General features: G+C 40.3%; 1 protein-coding gene across 9 annotated transcripts in view; it reads left to right on the forward strand.

Annotated features, from left to right (window-relative positions):
- Positions 1-9,086, forward strand: part of LOC138762150 (tenascin-like) — a 189,820-nt gene extending 180,734 nt beyond the window's left edge. For all 9 annotated transcript variants that reach the window (XM_069935624.1, XM_069935656.1, XM_069935646.1 and 6 more), the window contains 5 exons: positions 57-208; positions 1,488-1,584; positions 4,725-4,886; positions 5,803-5,966; positions 7,935-9,086. In XM_069935624.1, coding sequence (XP_069791725.1) covers positions 57-208; positions 1,488-1,584; positions 4,725-4,886; positions 5,803-5,966; positions 7,935-8,054 — 695 coding nt within the window. In that variant the 3' untranslated portion in view covers positions 8,055-9,086. The remainder of the gene's footprint in view (positions 1-56; positions 209-1,487; positions 1,585-4,724; positions 4,887-5,802; positions 5,967-7,934) is intronic.
- The last annotated feature ends 5,134 nt before the right edge of the window (positions 9,087-14,220 follow it).

The raw sequence follows: 14,220 nt of genomic DNA on the forward strand, positions 1-14,220 counted from the left end.
TCTCTGGATTATGCTATGACTGATACTATGCTCCTGCTTCCCCCTTTTTGTTGCAGTTGGTTTCTTGTATCCCTTTCCCAAGGATTGTTCTCAAACCTTGCTGAATGGTGAGACCATATCTGGACTCCAAACCATCTTCTTGAATGGAAATCGCTCTCAGCCGCTTCAGGTGTACTGTGACATGACAACCGATGGAGGGGGCTGGATGGTGAGTGCTGCCACGGGAACCTCTAATTCTCTTGTGTGAGAGGCAAACATGAGCTCGAGCACAAAGGTGTTGATCATTTGCTAACATTACCATGGAGTTATACATGTGGAAAGGGGCTCTTTGGCCCAAACCTGCCAAAATGTCCCACCCACACTAGTCTCAGCAGCCTGCATTTGGGCCATATCCCTCTAAAGCCATCCTATCCATAGATCTGTCCAAATGTTTCTGAAACGTTGCAACATTACCTGCCTCAACCATCTCCTCTGGAACCCATTCCATACATCCACCACATTCTGTGCAAAACGGTTGCCCCCTCAGATTAAAGAGGAACTCCTGGAGATGCTGGGGTTGAATGCAATACACAAAAAACTCAGCATTGATTAAAAAGTAAAATGCAGTCAACATTTCAGGTTGATCCCATCGACTGGAATATAGATGCCTAAATATCCCTCAGATTCCTGTTAAATCTCTCTCCCCTCACCTTAAACCCAATTCCTCTGGTTATCAATTCCCTCAATCTGGGCAAGTTCATGTTCATTCTTCTCATGAGTTTATACACTTCTATGAGTTCACCTTCATCCTCCTGTGCTCCAAGAAATAATCCCTCAGCCTGCTCAACCTTTCCCTATGGATCAGGCCCTCAAGTCCAGGCCACAACCTCATAAATCTTCTCTGTACCCTCTCAGCTTGACAACATCTCTCCTACTGCATGGGGGTCCAGAATTGGTGCCTCAACAATGTCTTATACAACTGTAACATGACCTCCCATCTTTTATACTCAATATTCTGACTGATGAAGGCCAATGTGTCAAAAGCCTTTTTGACCATTCTTACTAGCTGTGTCATCACATTCAAGGTTTAATGTATCTGTACTGGATCCCGTTGCTCTACAACACTCCCCATATCCCTACCATTCACTGTATGGAGTGGGAGGAGTAGGTCAATGATTCTGGGAGGTGAAAGCGAGGGTGGTTTGTGAAGCCACAATAGGGCATGGAATGGTACAGGTCAGTGGGATCTAGCCAGGTGGATTCCAGCAATCTGACAGAGCAAAGCCCCCAGTCATCTTCAAGGTACATGAACACAATGACCAAAGAGCCCACACCTCGAGGCTTTGACCTGCCCTTTGACTGCAAATAATAAAACTTATTGAAATCCCCTTTCTGTAACTTCAGAAACACATCCTGCTTCTGATACAACTTCCACAAGTAACAATAGTTATCCATGTGACAGCGGATAAAAAAAAAACTGAACTGACCAAGTAAAAAATAAATTTCAGGTGTTCCAGAGGCGTGAGAATGGCAGGGTGGATTTCTTCAGGAACTGGAAGAACTACACTGCTGGATTTGGGAATCCATCAGGCGAGTTCTGGATAGGTAAGTGCAGTAATATTGGTAAAAAAAAGTGGTTCTTTTTCCTTATTTTAAAGAGAGTGGGAACATTACAAGTCACAGAGCAACATACCATGGAAACAGGCCTGTTGGCCCAACTTGCCAAGATCGACCCAAAAGGTCCCACCACCTGCATTTCGCCCATATCCCTCTGAACCCATCCAAATGCTTCTTAAGCATTGCAATAGTACCTGCCTCAACCACCTCCTCCAGCAGCCCATTCCATACACCCACCACCCTCTGTGTAAAGAGGTTCCAGTTTAATCTCTTCCTCTTCAATTTAATCTTATGTCCTCTGGTTACTGGTTCCTCTACTCTGGGCAAAAGGCTGTGCATTCGCCTGATCTACTCCTCTCGTGAGTTTATATACCTCCATGAGATCACCCTTCATCCTCCTGCACTCCAAGAAATAAAGCCCAAGCCTGCTCAATCGCTCCCTGTAGCTCCAGCCTGTGATTTATTGATGTTATTTTCTCCTTAGGTGGGAGAGGACATGTAAATTTTATGTTAATACTGTCAAACAATTGTGCTTTCTTAAACAAATCAGCTCGGTAGAGTAGGGTTTATCCACTTCATGTATCAATGTGCAACATTGGTGTTATGAATCTACTGGCACAGCTCAGGTGAGGTTGGGGGAGTTGGGGATCACCTCCTGCACACCACAGCCAGTAAAACCCTCAAAGTAAATGCTCCAAATATCACTTGTCTGTTATTGCAAATTAGCTTCTGATAAGCTAGTGCAGAGTTTCTGTGGATTTTTCTTCAAACAACCTGGATCGACCATTAGCTTCATGGGAGAAAGAAGGGGGTGATGATAGAAGCCCGTTTCTCGGACTGGAGGCCTGTGACTAGTGATGTGCCACAGGATTCGGTGTTGAGCCCATTGCTGTTTGTCATCAATATTGGGGGGCAGCATGGTTGACTTAGCAGTTTGTGTAACACCTTTACAGCTCCAGCAATCGGGTTTTGGGTTCGAATCCTGCGTTGACTGTAAGCAGTTTGTACATTCTTCTCATGTCTGCGTGGGTTTTCCCCCAGGACTCTGGTTTCCTCCCACCATTCAAAACGTACTGGGGTTGTAGGTTAATTGGGTGTAAATTGAGTGGCATGGGCTCATGGGCCAAATTAGCCTGTTATCATCCTATGTGTTTAATTTACAATTTACAATGATTTAGATAAAAATGTAAGTAGAAAGATTGCCGATGAGACTAAAATATCTGCTATTGTGGATAGTGAAGACAGTTGCCAAAGATTGCAGCACAATCTTGATCTGTTGGGCAGGTGGGTAGAGGAACGGTTGGTGGAATTTCATAAGGGGAAATATGAAGTGTATTTTGGGAGGTCTAACATGGTCAGAACCTGTACTGACAATAACCACAACAGCAGTGCAAGTATAAGACAGCTTTAATAAACTAATATGTACATTAAAAGGTCTTGTCTCTCTGCAAGACAAACCTAGAAGGCTAGACTGTAGGTCTGGACTGCTTTATATACAAGGTTACTGGGATGACCCCTGGTGACCTAGTGGTGTAATTACATATCACTACAGAAACTACACAATGAAGGGTGGGAATCTGGGGAGTGTTGTTGAGCAGAGGGATCTAGGAGTACAGGTATTTAGGACCTTGAAAGTTGCGACACAGTGTAAATATATTGGCCTTCATCAGTCAGAATATTGTGTCTAGAAGTTGGAAGGTCATGTTGCAGTTGTATAAGGTGTTGGTGAGGCCTTATTTGGAGAATTGTGTTCAGTTTTGGTCATCGTGATTCAGGAAAGATGTTGTCAAGCTGGAGAGGGAGCAAAGAGGATTTATTAAGATGTTGCCAGGACTCGGGGACCTGAGCTATAGGAAGAGATTGAGCAGGCTGGGGGTTTTTCCTTAGGAGTGCAAGAGGATGAAGGGTGATCTCATGGAGGTGTGCAAAATCCTGAGAGGAATAGATCAGGTGAATGCAGTCTTTTGCCCAGAATAGGGGAATTGGTAATCAGAGGATATAGGTTTAAAGTGAGGGGATGGGGGGGAAGAGTTAACAGGAGCCTGAGGAGTAACTTTTTTACAGAAGGTGGTGGTGCATGGAATGGGCTGCCAAAGGAGGTGGTTGAGGCAGGTACTATTGCAACATTTAAGAATAAATATGGACAGCTGCATGGATAGGATGGGTTTAGAGGGATATGGGGTCAAATGCAGGCTGGTGGGGCCAGAGTAGGTGGGACAATTTGGTTGGCATGGGCAAGTTGGGCCTAAGGGTCCGTTTCCACTGTGTGACACTATGACTGACTCTAATGGGATGGATTGTTTCCTTCTAAATATTAACAAATTTTAGCCATGGTTTGAATTTTAACCAATGTTTAGTTCATCTCTGGCCACTGTAAGGTAAAACATCATGAGATGGGAATGTGTAAGGAGTTACCCTGTACAGGGCTGTAACAAGATGTGAATGCATCCTTGTACTTACAAGATAAGAGAGACATTGATGGATTGAGAGGCAGGAAGCTAGCAGGGAAAGGATAGCAACAGTTTTAGTCATTGGACAAGTAATGATATGATGATGTTCTAAGCATGTATCCAAGGGTATAAAAAATCACCATTTTGCTGATAACGGCAGAATGCATTCTCCGACTAACATGGTTAGTTGCAAGTGTTACAATCCGGTAATAAAGAACAAAGAACCCTGATTTCGACTCAGCCTGGTGTTTGTCTCACTCATTCATGAACAAAGCAGACCTAACACCACACAACAAAGATCCCCTCTTCTGTGGTTCAATGAAAGGAGTATAAACAAAACCACTGTCCAGCTGTTATATTTTCAACAAATTGTAGATTCCAGTGATAACACTACCAGCTTTTTATTTTTTTAATTTAGACATACAGCACAGTAACAGGCCCATCTGGCCCACGGGCCCATGCTGCCCTAATCCACTAATTAACCTAGTAACCCCATTCATCATTCTGGAGGATGCAATAAACAAAAATGAGAAACTAGAGGAAACCCCACAGACACGGAGAGAACGTATAAACTCCTTACAGACCGCAGCAGATTAGAACCCGGGTATCTGATACTAAACTTGCATTGTGTTGGACTGAAGGGATCAGAATAAAATCTTTGCATTGTATGTTTACCAGGCCTTGAGAACCTTCACAAGATTACATCTGGGGGACGCTACCAACTCCGCATTGATTTCCGGGATGAAGGAGACACCGCTTACGCAGTCTATGACAAATTCTTAATTTTGAATGCTAAAAGTCGATACAAATTGCATATTGGTGCATACAGTGGAACAGCAGGTAAACTTCCAATGGACCCAAGGTGATGTTGAAGGTACAAGTAGAACCAAAGAAGCCATCCACAGCTGAAAACCATTGGATGACAATGTTGTGAATGTTGAAACCTATTGAACACTGAAAGGCCTGGATAGAGTGAACATAGAGAGGATCATGCATTTTGGTGGAATAAATAATGATGTAGACAATTTTCTAAATGGGCAATGAGTTCAGAAATCAGAGATGCAGAGGGACTTGGGAGTCCTCACGCAAGACTCCCTGTAGGTTAACTTGCAGGTAGAGTCGGTGGTAAGAAAGGCAAATGCAATCATTTTGAGAGGGGTAGAATATAAAAGCAGAGATGTAATGCTGAGTCTTGGTTAAACCCACTTGGAGTATTGTGAGCAGTTTTGTGCTCATTATCTAAGGAAGGAGGCGTAGACAGTGAAGAGTGTCCAGAGGAGGTTCACAAGAATGATGCCCAGAATAAAGAGCCATCATATGAGGAGTGTTTGATGGCATTGGGACTGTACTCACTGGAGATGAGAAAAATGAGGGGGGGTGTCATTGAAATTTATTGAAGACTGAGAGGACAGGATAGAGAGGATGTGGAGAGGATGTTTCCTAAGATGGGGGAGTCTGGGACCAGAGAGAACAGCCTCAGAATACAAAAATGTCCCATTAGTACAGTGATGAGGAGGTATTTATTTACCCAGAGGGTTGTAAATCTGTGGAATTTGATGCCGCAGGTGGCTGTGCAGGCTGTCATTGGGTATATATAAGATAGAGGTAGATAGGTTATTGATTAGGAAGAGAAGAGGCAGGAGAATAAAATGACAGTAAATCATCTTTGAGGAAATGGCGCAGTGGACTCAATGGGCCGAATGCCCTCACTCTACTCCAACATTTCATGATTCTGTTTTTCTACTTTGCTGCTCAGGTGATTCTCTGAGCTACCATGAAGGCCGGCCCTTCTCCACCAGGGACCGAGACAATGACGTGGCTGTGACCAACTGCGCCTTGTCTTACAAGGGAGCCTGGTGGTACAAAAATTGCCATCGGGTAAATTTGAACGGACGATATGGAGCCCAGAACCACAGCCAGGTACGTCAGAGCAAACAGGCATGGTATGAGACAGCGCATGTCAACAAGTCAACAGGACATTGTTAACTCTGAGCACCAGGAAAACAGTTTAATGATCAACTCTTCATCAAATCAAAGCTGACATGATTCTGAGAATCACAATGTGCCATTTGACCTTTCTGCTACTTGGCAACATCAAAGCGTGAAAATTGAAGGTGGAAGAAAATAGTTTTGTACCTGTTATTTTACTGGCTGTAAACCATACAGACAAACATTCTGAACCTGTTTTGAAAGACCTTCCCCCTATAAATATGGATCAGGTATTGTGAGCAGCCATTCTCATCGAGGGCCATACAGCCCTCCCCTGGGGGGACCGCAGCACATTTAAGGGGGGCCACGGGCTGAAACCATAAAATATTTTTGATTTTTTTATGTAGTTGGTAAGAGAGAAATGCAGAAAACACCAACTAAACTTGACTACTTCACACAGAAGTAGGCCCATAACCCTCGAGCAGAGTCCGAAAGGGTCAACAGCCTGAAAAAGGTTGAGAATGGCTGTTCAGGGTCAGAGTTCTATCTACAAACATGGGCACATCTTCTGGCCAACAAATCCAAACTGGTTCCATCTTCCTGTGTTCACCTCATAACCCTCTGAGCGACTCCAGTCTAGAGAACATTACAGCACAGAAACAGGCCCTGCTTCTTCCCACTAACCTGCATCTATACTTTTCCAGATATCTCTTAAACTTGTCCCCGCATCTATCACTTTCTCTGGCTGCTTGTTCCACACATCCACCACCTTATGTATGAAGAAGGTGCTCCTCAAGTCCGAGAAAGAGAAACAAATGAGAGTTAACACCACAAACCCCCACCCGAGTCACTGTGGATTCACCTCCAGTGCTCCTGTAGTCTCTGCAGCCACACACCTTCAGTCCAAACTATCGGAAGCCCAAGCTCCAGATCCAAGGTTCTGACGCAATCCGAAAGCCCTCAGCGCCTTTGACACTCTCTCGCATACCCCTTCAGCCATTCTCATGCCAGCCTGGTGCGAGTCCCTTGACTGCAGTTGACAGAAGCCTCCAGCCTGCACAGGTTCCTTGCTTCAAGTCACCAACAACCTGCCACCTGTGTGTTCTTCAGCCTCAGAGCCCCTTGTGGGACCACTGTTGTGGTCATCGTCCCATGGATCGTCTCCCTGCCTCTCCTTCTCAAATGGGAGGGTTGTCCTCCATTACCTGCTGCCCTGCACCATTCCTCTGCTTCCTCAGAGTCTGCAACCTCTTGAGGCTGCTGCTGTGCACGGGCGTTGCCATCTTAGGCCCACACCTCGTGGTCACAGGATTTTAAAATAAACCACTGTTGGCTCCTTTAACAGGCCGTATAAAGGTTGTACAGAGTGGACGGCAGTCAGACTGGGTGGTTGGATCCTGCGGGGGGAGTGCTGCGTCTCTGCTTCCTGCTCTCCACGGGTTCACAACAGCGGCAGCTTTGCTGTAACGGCAGTTCCAGCAGTGCCACCATTTTTTTTATTTTCTCCCATCTTTTCTGGATCCTATTGTAATCTATTTGATTGGCATGACTAGTCGACTGCGATTGCATTTATTTTAAGATTTACAGCACGGTAACAGGCCTGTGCTACCCAAATGCATCAATTCGCCTACAAACCCTGTGCATTTTTGGAGCAAGGAATTAATTGGGAGCACCCAAATAAAACCCATGCACGTGGCAGGAAGAACGTACAAACTCCTTGAATACAGCACTGTATTCTAACCTGGTTCGCTGGCGCTGCGCTAGTATCATCCTAATTGCTACACTAACCATGCAACCGACAACTGTGTGATAACTTTTCTGACAACTATGATCATAGGATATAAATGAATTGAACCTAGTCCAAAATGTATCCTCTCCTCCATTGTAAAATACCAACGTGGCTATTGGATGGCTTGCTGTAATGTGTTATAAGACTAAATTTTGTGTTATTTGCCACAGGGCATCAACTGGTACCATTGGAAAGGTCACGAGCACTCGATTCAATTTGTGGAAATGAAAATGAGACCACAGACCTTCAGAGGCCTTCAGAGAAAGAAGAGAGCGCAGCAACACCACTAACGAGCCAAATTAGCTGAAAAATTAAAAGGTTCATAATGTACAGAAACGTCATTCGAGTTATTGAGTCACGTGAGCCTCCCTCAGAGAGCTCTGTCATCTTACATGTGTTTAGATTCACACAGTTTAAACACCAAAGATAATTTTGACAATAATTAACATAGGTTGCTATCGCTTTTAGGCTCACAGCTTTATATATGTTGCTCAGAGTGCAGAGTGGGCCTTGTATGCACATCATTATGCTTGCACAGTCATCAAAGTCTATTGTCTATGTTTCATCATATTGGGGGGTGTTGCCATGGCAACAAATTGGCCCATCGCTCTGAGAGATTTAATGTACAGAAACCTCATGTTCTACTATCAAATGTACAAACTCATTGTCAAGATGTGGATGTGGAGGTTTTACTTTTGAAGTACATAGGTCCATCCACATTTGTCACCTTCCACACAGAGGGATCGTAAATATAAGAAAGCATAAATTGTTTCTTACTTTCATTTTGCAACTTCAGGGTGCTGCGATTTAAAAATCGACCAAATGTTCCTTCTGTTCAGGAACATTTGTAATGTAAATAAAAAATCGAGGAACTCTCACCGAGGTTACACTTGCAAACTCTCCTTGTCCCCTTGAAGAGGAAAACAGAAGCTTAACTGATGATACAAAATTTAATGCAATTTTTCAGTCACATTCTCCCCCAAAAAAGTCTGGAATCACCCTAATATATCTTCCATCTATTTAAATAGCATGTCGACTGTGCTGGAAATAACAAGAAAATAATGAAATACTTTACAGGAGTTCTATTTTCAACTCAAATATAAATGATTTTTTTTTTGTGTGTGTGTTTCAACAAAAAAAAATCTTTTTCCTTGATTATATGAAGTCCAAACTGGAAAAACCTGATCACAAGGCTAAGGTTACACAGTACCACGAAGACCATAATATACATTTGTAAAATAATGCCTGTTTTTCACAGGAATAATTTCAATGTATGTTTTTGTGTACTCCTAATTAAAATAAAGTAATGGTGTTTTATTGAATATGCTATGCTTGTATTTAGTATAATTCAGAGAAACAGCATAGTTACAGGCCTTTTCGGGCCACAAGCCCACACAACCCAAATTCACCCATTTGACCAATTAACCTATTTTGAACATACAAACTCCTTACAGACAGCACCGGATTCGAACCTGGGCCCCTGTCACAGTAACAATATTGAGCTAACTGCTATGTTAACTGTGCCATCAAGATAAATAAGAGCAGGGATATAATCCTGAGGCTTTATAAGGCACTGATGAGGTCTTACTTAGTGTATGGGGTACAGTTTTGGGCTCTTTATTTATAAAATGATGTACTGGCACTGGAAAGGGTTCAGAGAAGATTCACAAGAATAATTCACATAATTCAGGGGTTAGCATATGAGGGACAATTTTTTAAAAAACTTTATTTATTTGAAGAATCATTAATAGTAATACAAAATACATTCCATAAAGAAAATTTTATATGAATATATATATTTTAAAAATTAAAAAAAACAAAAAGAAAGAAAAAAAAACAGGAAAAAAATAAATCAAATCCCCACCCCTCATCAGCCAACTCTCTTAAGGAGAGCTAAAAATATATAAACAGAAATTAAAAGTATATAATAAATCAAGATATATCTAAATGCATAGATTCCAAATATGGTAACCACTTATTAACAAAAAAAGAATAATTGTCATGCAGATATGTAATTTTTTCCATAACAATACAAGCTTTCAATTCATTATCCCATCACATTATATTAATCACTATATTATCTTTCCATCTATTTGCTACACATTTTCGAGCTACAGACAATGCTAAATAAATAGATGCATTTTGAAATTTATCCAACCCTAATTCCCTTAAAGGAATCATATAACCCATTAAAAAAATAGATGGATCTAATGGTAACTTAAAATTATATAATTTTTCCAAAATTAACTTAATTTCATCCCAGAATGGTTGTACATGCACACAAGACCAAACAGCATGTAAAAATGTTCCAGTACATACACCACATCTAAAACAAGAATCTGAATTACTAAAACCATATTTTTTTCAATTTCTCTGGGGTTAAATACAACTGATGTAGAAAATTATAATTAACCATTCCGTACCGCATATTCGTCAATTTAGTAACACTATAATGACACATATTCCCAATAGTCTTCAGGAAAAACAAAAGCTAAATCATTTTCCCATTTAAGCTTAGACTTCTCCCATTCCGGCTTATCCATATTGTCTTGTAATACTTGGTACATAACAGAAATATAACCCCTTTTTGGTATAGAATGAATCAAAGACTCGAATTCTGTCAATAGAGGTAAAATCATCTCTCTACCGTACATATTTTTCACCAAAGATCAAAGTTCATAATAAACAAATAAAGAATTTTCAGCAATATCAAAATGCTCTTTCAATTGATTGAAAGAAAGAAACTGTCCTTATACAAAACAATCCTGTAATGTTTTTATACCCTTAGAATCCCAACTCTTGAAATGACTATTAAACATTGAAAAATAAATAAGCTAATTATTATATAATGGAGTTAAAATTGACAATTTACCTTTTGATCCTAAAGTCTTTTTTTAATCCATAGTTTTAATAGATGTTTTAATATCGACATATTATATTCCCTCAACAAATTTACATTCCATCGAAATATAAATTGATACACCTCAACTTCAGAAATACAAGGCATCTCAACTTTAGCCCAACTCGGGGAATGGTCCAAATCCATCAATCTATTAATAAATTTCAATTGGGCTGTTTCATAATAATTTTGAAAATGAGGTAATTGAAGTCCACCTAACGCATACTTCCAAGTAAGTTTATATAATGCTACCCATGGTAGTTTACCTTTCCATAAAAATTCTCTTGTAACTTTATTTAAATCCTGAAAGAAACTCTTTGAAAGAGAACACAGTATTGATTGAAATAAATATTGAATACGAGGAAAAATATTCATCTTAATACAGTTAACTCGACTGATTAAAGTTAACGGAAGATCTTTCCACTTAATTAAATCTGCTTTAATCTTTTTTTTAAATAATGGAACTTAATTTAACTTGTATAAAGATTTTATTTTCTGTCAGTTCCTTCTGAAATTCCTTCTCCAATTCATCAATTTGCTTTTCTAATTCTAAACTTTGTGCCATATACTGCTTCTTAACTTTAGTGGAATAGCTAATAATCTGTCCTCTTAAATAGGCTTTTAATGCATTCCATAATGCTAAACGACTATTTACTGAATTAGCAATTTCAGACCCAAAAAAAGTAATCTGTTTTTTAACAAAGATAACGAACTCTGGTTTTTTCAACAACATTGTGTTAACTCTTCATCTATTAGATGAACATACCACTTCTGAACTTACATAAGAAAAAAATAATAAAGAATGATCTGATATAACCCTACTTTTATATTCTGCCTGTAATACCCTTCCTTGTAAATGTGCCGATACTAAAAAAAAATCTATTCTAGAAAATGAATCATGTCGAGACGAATAAAAAGAAAAATCCTTCTCTATAGGATTAACCCTTTTCCAAATATCCACAAAATTTTAATCCTTCATCAAGGCCCCAATTTGTATCGCCATCTTTGATTTCTTTATACTTTTTGGGGATCTATTCAACAAAGGATCCAAGACACAACTAAAATCTCCCCTAACAAAAATATTTTTATTAGCTTGATTTAATAACAAAAAAGCATCCGAAATAAAACACTCTTCATCCACGTTAGGAGCATAAACATTAAGCAAAAAGTCCAAAATTCAGTAAAAATTTTACAATCCACCTTTAAAACCCTTCCAGCATTCCCTTCCATAGTTTGCAACTCAAAAGACAAATTCTTATTAATTAAAATTGCTACACTCCTTGCCTTAGAATTAAATGAAGAAAAAAAATCACATGCCCAACCCAATCTCTTCAATTTCAAATGTTCTTTTTCAGTCAAATGTGTTTCTTGTAAAAAGGCGATATCAATTTTCATTTTTTTGATATAAGCCAAAACTCGCTTTCACTTAATTGGATTATTTAAACCCTGAACATTAAAAGTTGCAAATTTCAAATTAGACATCTTTATAAACTAACAATATAATCATTTACTACAAAATATCACTCCCCTTCTAGTAAATTAAATCCATTCTCCCTCCCCTAAATATTTTTTAAAAGAAAGTATATATATAAAAAATTAATTATCCCCCCACCAAAAAAAACTACCCAAAGATAGTATCGCCCTAAAACACTGGGTGTGGTAAACCCCTCTAGTAGCAAATGACTATCAAAGATTTCAGTGCTATCCACCCCTGCACCCCCAGCGAGAAATACATCATTCACATTAATACAATCCAGTACTGTAAATATATCCAACCCAATGACTCCATTCCCAATTATTGTTCCGGATCTTCAATGTCAATAAGACTTTGTGTTAAAACTTCTTTCTTTCCATTTTTCCCATTCTTCCCATTCTGCCCATTTACATTTCCATTTGCCCTCTTTTTAGGTGACGGTGGCGAAACTCTTCCATGTCCTCGTAAATCTGGTAATGACTTAGCAAAAATTAATGCATCATGGTCATTCTCAAAAAATTGAGATTGAAAGTTACCATAAAAGACTTTTAACACAGCAGGATATCGAAAAGCAAATTTATAACCCTTCCGCCACAGTACTTCTTTAGCCGAATTAAATTCCCGTCGTCGCCTAATAATCTCCTGACTCAAATCTGCGTAAAAAAACACTCTGTTATTTTGAGTCATCATTGGAGATTGACTTTGTCGAACCTTCTGTCCCACCAACCGTAATATCATTTCTCTGTCTTGATAGTTCAGGCACTGAACTAAGACCGCTCGTGGTGGTTGTCCCGGTAACGGTTTCTTTCGTAACGCTCTATGTGCCCTCTCCAAAAAAAAACTCTTTGCCCAACACCTCGGGAATCCAACTCTTGAAAAATTTTATTGGATCGGACTCTTCAATGTCTTCTGGAAGACCCACAATTTTCACATTGTTTCTCCGACTTTGATTTTCCAATGAATCAATTTTTTTCAGTAAATCTTTTTTCTGGATTCCCCAATCCACAAACGAATCTTCCACTTTCTCTATTTTTTCCCTATTATGTACAACTTGAATTTTACATTCAGAAAAAGCTGTTTCAATTTTTTTTTAAATTTTCTTGCACTGTATCTACTGATTTAATACATTTACTGCCATCCCTCTTAACTGAAGATATATCTTCAGACATATTAGATATTTTAGTTGTCACATCCAAAAATCCTTGAGTCATTTGTTTAGACATATTGTCCATATAATAGGCAATCCCTTCCAAGACTGTACAAACAGACTCCATTCCAGATTCCAGTTCCACATTTTGAGCCCCACCTTCTCTAGACTTCACCTCCAATTGTTCCCTTGAACTGCTCGTTAAAGGTAAGACTTCCTCTTCTTCCAAAGTTGTCAGGTCCTTCCCGGTACAGCTGTGGGACTGCACACCTGACGGCTGTATCCCGACCATGTCGTCACTCGGGCCCCCCACAGCCCACACGCAGTCCACTGACCCTTGAAGCACCGCGCATGCCTGGCAAGGTCAGGGACTGTGCAGAGGCAGCTTCCAACGCCATTCTGCGTGTCCCCAGCTCACCCGATGGTAGCCTGGGCTCAAGGGCTCTTCTCTCAGCCGGTCACCCGTGCGTCCGACATCGCAAACGTGCAAATCAACTCTGGCAGAGCTCATCAACATGCCGGCGCCATCTTGTGGAGACAAGGTCGGCGCCGGTGTAATACTCAGCCTGGCAGGAGTTTTCTATGCCTTGGAGGTTCCAAACGACAATTCCGTGGCTTCAGCTGGACAGGTAGACCTCAATTCTTCAGCACTTTTAAAAGGTAATTTCTTCTGTAATTGAGCTTTCATTTTTTTTAACATTAGTCGCCATTATGACCCACTAATGTTCCCAAAAATAAAGATACAACTTTTAATCACTTAGATAAACTTTTAAGATGGGTGCTTAAAAAACTGGCTGAAGAGGGGTGGGATCTACCCCATCTTGCCACGCCCACCCCACCCCATATGAGAAACAATTGATGGGATTTGGACTGTGATCTATGGAGTTCAGAAGAATAAAGGGGGACCTCATAGAAGCATTTTGAATATTGAAAAGA

The sequence above is a fragment of the Narcine bancroftii genome, chromosome 1, assembly GCF_036971445.1.
Source record: "Narcine bancroftii isolate sNarBan1 chromosome 1, sNarBan1.hap1, whole genome shotgun sequence".
In the NCBI taxonomy this organism is placed as follows: Eukaryota; Metazoa; Chordata; class Chondrichthyes; order Torpediniformes; family Narcinidae; genus Narcine; species Narcine bancroftii.